This window comes from Fringilla coelebs (assembly GCF_963513975.1).
Source record: "Fringilla coelebs genome assembly, chromosome: Z".
Taxonomy (NCBI): Eukaryota; Metazoa; Chordata; class Aves; order Passeriformes; family Fringillidae; genus Fringilla; species Fringilla coelebs.
In genome coordinates this window covers 54149430-54155746 of record NC_140031.1, presented here as the reverse complement: position 1 = coordinate 54155746, position 6317 = coordinate 54149430, and the positions used below count along the sequence as shown (strand labels likewise).

Sequence of the window (6317 nt, the reverse complement as noted above, 5' to 3'; positions counted from 1 at the left end):
TAATTTCAGATAGATTAAAACAGTCTCACAAATTATTAGAAAGAAGTGTGCTGTATAGAAATAATATACAAAATCTTTTTCATACCAACATTGTCTTTATATTCTTTCATTTTGATGGCTTTCCAAGTCTGGTACAGTTATTGAACTGTGAGAGTCATTAGGTTGTCCCTACTGTTTGGAGTTTTCCTTAGTTCAGAGTTTTCCTTAGTTGGGAGTCAATAAATGCATTTAGAAAAGAGCAAAATGAATTTCAATAAAACACGTTTTACTCTTTCATCACTAAGCTCTAGATGATAGTCAAAACACTCCCTAACCCCTCCACTTCCTAAAGAGAGCTGTCTTTCTCTGCAGATTCTGAATATAGCCACTTGTTGCAGCATTCCAGAAGCGAAAGTTATCCCACTGTTTCTCCATGATTGCTTACACTGTAGTATTTGGGATTCACAATATTTTCTGTTGGCCTAGATCCATTTTAGTCGGGCTATCAATCCTGCCACCTTTTTCGGGGACTGTGCAACTTCCTATGTGACTGTTCTCAGGTGCTTCCATGGTTTCTAACACTTCAAAACCCATCTCTGCTGCACAAATTAGTGCAGGGCCAACTGAAATCTGCTAGTGTCCACTTGCATACTACCCTTGAATATTTTTGATCAGGCCTGCTGCTGACAAATGGGGTGCACCGGTCTTAAAGTGAGAAAAGGATCTTCACTCAGGAGTTAACAGACCTCATTAAAGGAGTTTTAAACTAGATATGAAGAGGAAAAGGGATAAAAACAGGCTCACTAGAAATAAGCCTGGGAGCACCATGATGATCAAAACCCACAAAATTTTGCCAGGGACCAGTCTGATCAGTCTCAGATTCAGATACTGATCTGTTATTCTCTTGATCTGCTTCCTGTTTCTTCCTTCATCATTCCATGCAACGGGAACAATAGAGGAGAATTTTACATGCACTCCTTATCCCTTAACCAGTTAGTCTCAAGATGCTGAATTCCCTTTTTGATTACCCCTAGACTTCTTATTGCAATTTCATCACAGCCTGCTTGAAAAAGTATTAATATTTGTTAATATGAGGGCTGTACCAGAGTAGAAAGTTTCTTTCTAATGTCTTTAACACAGGCTTTGAGGGGCAGCAGACTTTCTTCAAGGACTGGATCCAGTCTGCATATTGATTTTTTTGTTCCTCAGATGAAAGTCACTATGACAATGACACATCTTTTTTTTTATTTTATTTTTCTGTATGGAAGCAGTCTTGACACAGGGAGTGACTTAAGCTGACTTAACCTCAGTGGCATCTCTGACCTAGATGAACAATCCTTCTCGTTGCTGTTCAGCTGCAATTGCAGAGCCTTGTACCTGTTATATACCAGGGCACTGGGAGGGTGGGGTAGTAATGAAGGGGATGCGCCACTGTGCAAGGCAGAAAATTGTCACCATTTCCCCCCTATCTCTTAAGTCATGATGTTCTGCAGATTAAAGATAGGATAAGGAATCCTCTGTATCATGCCTCCTGTCTGCCTGACAGATTTGTCCCTGGGAAGGTAGGGGGTTTTTCAAGTAGTCTGTCTCTCACTCAGACTCTCTGACACTGCTCACCTCCCCCCACAGTTCTGTCACTAAGCGGAGGTGTTCCTCTGCCTGGGCACACCTCCCACAGGTGTGCTCACTGCCAGTGTTCTCGCATAGGGCACATCCTGCGCCTGACACCTCGCCAGGCAAATGCACAAGGTGAGATACAAGTTAGCAAGACCAAGACGGCATAATAAGTAAACAATCTTTAGTGGTTCTTGGATGAATAGAGAAAGACTCAGTGTACTGCAAAGTAAACGTAGATGATAATAGCAGGAAGGTCCCAGTCTTTTTAATGTCTTTCTTCTCTCCTTCTATCTCCTCCTTTTATTTTATTAAAAAAAAAAGTAGTCTTTACTGAAAAGTTTATAGTAAGGAGGCTCTTGGCACAGTTCATACCTGTAACATGAAAATAAAAGTCAAGTTAGCGCCAGGAGAGAATGTCAAAGATAAAGTTCCATGAGTTAGGTGACCTGATTTAAAGGCTTGCTGTTAACAAAAGAAGAGATGCTTTACCATGTGCAGACATAAATACCCATAAACCAGCATTGTTAGTCACACGCTCTCAGTCTTTTGTACTTGCTCTGGCATTTTTCTGACCGTCTGTTGAACCAGTTCAACTTGCTAAGTAAGGCAAAAAGCAAACCCATGTACAATTACAAGAAGAAGTGATTGCTTATTCAACACCGATTCACAAGAATATTATTTTCATCAATTGCACCAAGAGAAATCAATTTTTGAATAAAAAAGCTGCACAGGTAAACTGTATATTTTTGTTATCGTCTGGGATCACATTCCCTCACTAGCCAAAATCACTCACTTTTCAGAGGTCTGCCCCCGGGTTTTGTGTAAGAAGTATCTATAAAAAGTACCTACAAACTGGTTTTGTAGGCGACAGCAATAAAAATGTAAGAACTCAGTGTATAGAGATGGAGAGTTCCTGTCTCACATGCAGTGTTAGACACCTGAAGATGTCACAACAGAAAGGAGCAGCCAGAATTTAACTTGGGCAGATTCAACTCAGATATAAGAAAGTGTCTTTTTGAGAAGTGTTTCAAAACTAGAATAAAATTCTCACGGAAGGAAAACAGGTTCTCCCTCTCCTGGTATTTGCAAATAATGACTCAGCAACTTTACAAAGTACATGTGTTACTAAAACTCAAGGATTTCATGTCTACACAAAAAGTTTGCAAGGCCAGCTACTAAAAAAATAGTGTAAACGTTAAAATGGGGCGTTTTGCCTCAGTCAAGACATATGTGTTTAACTTGGGATGCCAAGTGCAGGGTCACACTATTTCATGATATTATTGCTTACCTGATTATTACTTCCTATGGAAGACAATACTCAAAATAATTACCTAAGGAGAACAAAACTGCATTTCACTACGACTGGATTCAAATTCTTCTGCTCTGACGCTCATCACAGTGGCGGGAGAAAAAAAAAGTCAAGAAACTTCCCCGCTTTAACAGAAAGCACTTCTTCGAAGCAGCTGACATTCCTCCACTGGCAATGCAGAGTGCTTGTGAAAAACCTTTTTATACCTTTATTTGTGAGGTTTTCGACTACGGTTCCACGCCGCCGGCCGACATTCCGCACCACGGCACTGCCGCTCACCCTCCCACGGTCAGGCCATGTAGCGGTGCCGGGACCCGGGAGGGGAGGTGCGGGGCGGTGCCGGGGCCCGGGAGGGGAGGTGCCGGGGCGGTGCCGGGGCGGTGCCGGGACGGTGTCGGGAGCCGAGAGGGGCGGTGCCGGGAGCCGAGAGGGGCGGTGCCGGGAGCCGGGCGGGGCGGTGCCGGGAGCCGGGAGGGGCGGTGCCGGGGCGGTGTCGGGAGCCGAGAGGGGCGGTTCCGGGAGCCGGGACGGGCGGTGTCGGGGCGGTGCCGGGGCGGTGCCGGGAGCCGGGAGGGGCGGTGCCGGGTGCCGGGGCGGGGCGGAGCCGGCGGCGGAAGCGGCGGGGCCGGCGTTGCCGGGCGGAAGCGGCGGCGGTTGCTGTTTAAAGGCTCCGCGGCGGCAAAAGGGTGGCGGGTGGCGGCAAGGCGGGCCTGAGAGTGGCCCGAGAGCTCCCGGTTTTCTCCGCTCCGCCGTGGGAGTAGTCGCGCTTCCCGGCCCGGCCCGGGCGGAGCGGGGCGATGGTCTCCAGAGCCGCTGATCGGCTGCTGATCGTCGTCTCCGTGCTGGAAGGTGGGTGGGAGGGTCGTGGCCTCCCGGTTGTTCCGCGTCCCTCTGTCCCCAGAGGAAGATGAGGGCTGGTCCCGCCTCCGAGATATTTTATCTGGTGGCGTGAGCGGGGTAAGCTGAGCAGCGTTGAGTAGCCCGATGTTATTAATAAAGCTTTGGACGTACGTATCTTAAGGCCAGGGTTGCCTACCGTCTATTAGGTTTTGGAGGTATTCGCGCAATGTATTGGTTTAAGTGAATGAGAAAAGTAACAGTCGTTCCCTGAGGATTTGGGTTTTGTTGGTTTGGTTTTGTTGTGTTTTGTTTTTAAAGTGTTATTCTGGTATTTCTATCCCTTCGTTGTAATTAGCCTTAAGTGTTGACTCAAACGTATATCTAGTTTGCCATCTTGCATTTCCACAGGTTTTAGTTTCTGCCTAATTAGAGTGTGTGTGTGTGTACCTGAGTTGTTAGGATGTCTTTTTCTCTTTTGGGCTGCTTTGGAGATTAGTGGGGGTTAGTGTTGTTTTGGCTGAATGCTTCCTCTTTGTCAAGTAAATCCTATTACCTCCCTGTCCATTTATGTAGTTTGCCAGAGGAGCTCACAAATAAGATCCTGTCTTCTGATATGCTTGTAGTATTGTCTCCCTACACTGTGATATAATTAAGCTTTTACTTCCTTTTGTCATTTCAAATCAGAATATTGCATGATCCTGAGCGCAGGACTAATCCTCTACAGTTTTAGGTACTCTCTTAATCTGGTAACAATTTATTTTTTCAGCAAGTGGCAGTATGAAACACCATTCACTGCTTTTATAAGATTGTGTTTTTCTGTTTGGATGTCAGACAGTTATAACATTTTCACTTGAAGTAAAACATTCACTCTTTTTCTCACGCCTACTCCCTTACCTATTGCCAACCATAGGTTTCTCAAATAATTCTAATTGCTTGCTACTTTGCTTTGTTACTTAATTTCCTGTTTCTTCACAAATAGTCTGTTTCATGTTACATTCTTTCATATTTCTGCATAGCACAAACTCTTTTTCTCTAAAGATCAAAGCAGGGAAGGTGACATGGGAAATTAATTGCTTTTATGGCCTTGGGTATCTGATTTATGGCATCAGTCTGAGCTCTTGCATCTCTTTTAGTGATGGCACATGCAATGCCACTCTTTCACAGGGCGCTGTTTCCCAAAACGACCCAAGCACATGCTAATAGTTGAAGCCAAGTTAGATGGTGAACAGTTGTCTACTGACCCTGTGGAGCATACTGATCAGCCAGAATTTGCGACAGAATTGGCCTGGGAACTTGATAGGAAAGCACTTCATCAGCACAGGTAATGTTAAAAAGTGAAGTCTAATTTGCAGATAACTTGTCTTTACAGTTAGTGAAGTATAGTTTTTGGTTTACTATCATCTGAATTGTTTTTTAGAAACTTTCTTTTATCTACAATAATGTTGTAGAAAAATGTTCTAACGTACAAAAAAGGTAATGTGTGGGAAGTGAAGTGGTGTTTAAAAATTCTAAAGGGTATATTTCCACACTACTGAAAAACACCCCACAGGCACTTAGAGCAAACTAATAATTCCGTAATCCAAACATTGCAGTCAAGCTTCCTTATGTATACTGCGGCACAAAATTTACTTAATTTCAAGTCTGAAAAGCCTGTGTAAATAGTTTTTGAAAATTTCAAAGAGATAAGCTGAGAAATTGAATGTTTTCATAATAGTTATTTCATTTCACAAGTCTTACAACTTAGTTGTTGTAATGTTATGACCATATAATCAAAGAAGTTATAGAAATCTGTATCATTTTTATTTGACAGAGAAAGATGCCTACATTTGCAATGTGCTAGATGTCTCGTTTGTGCCTTGCAGTAGTCAGGTGCTTTACCCAAAAATCTTGTCCACAAGTCCGATTTTTAAGATGCCCTTCCAAGTGAAATTCAAATTTTGTGTGAGGCTCTGTATCTTTTTCTTTTATGTGAGTGATGTATTTATTTGTTGCTAATGTCTTTTTAATAACACTTGAGACTGAGGCACCAACGCACTCTTCTTAAAAAATTAAACCACTTGTTCATTCTCTCACTTAGTGATGATTTGATGTTCAATGTAAGTTCAGTTTCTGACCTAATGAATCTGGTTATATAATGAGTTTTGTATCATTGGCTTGCTGGAAACTTACGCACTGTCTTTAAGAACTAATTGCAGAGATACATTTTATATTTAATATTGCAACTGAGTTACTTTTTCAGACTGCAGCGTACACCTATCAAACTCCAATGTTTTGCACTGGATCCTTTATCTTCAGCTAAAGAGAATATAGGCTATATTGTACTGGATCTAAGGGCTGCACCAGAAAAGAAACAGGTACATTATGGGATATAAAGATTTAAAAAATAGTTTTGACAACAATGCTGTTACAGATAATATAATTTGAATTAAAGCACAGACTAAACTTTTGAGTCTCATTTTGGAGTATGACTGATCATATAAGGGGGATTTTGTGGCTTTTCTTAAGAGAAGAGACATCTTGACTCTGAAAATATGCACAAATGAAAAAATACTGTTGGTACTAGTCTTGTTTA

General features: G+C 42.5%; 1 protein-coding gene across 2 annotated transcripts in view; it reads left to right on the top strand.

Annotated features, from left to right (window-relative positions):
* Window positions 1–3557: 3557 nt before the first annotated feature.
* The window catches only part of CEP120 (centrosomal protein 120), a 37956-nt gene continuing 35196 nt past the window's right edge, over window positions 3558–6317 (top strand). Inside the window, exons 1-3 of one of the 2 annotated variants that reach the window (XM_084225099.1) lie at window positions 3558–3754; window positions 4910–5066; window positions 5985–6099. In XM_084225099.1, the coding sequence (XP_084081225.1) occupies window positions 3703–3754; window positions 4910–5066; window positions 5985–6099 (324 nt within the window). In that variant the 5' untranslated portion in view covers window positions 3558–3702. Of the gene's footprint in view, window positions 3755–4909; window positions 5067–5984; window positions 6100–6317 lie in introns of those variants that run through there. The other variant, XM_084225100.1, reaches the window with a different exon arrangement.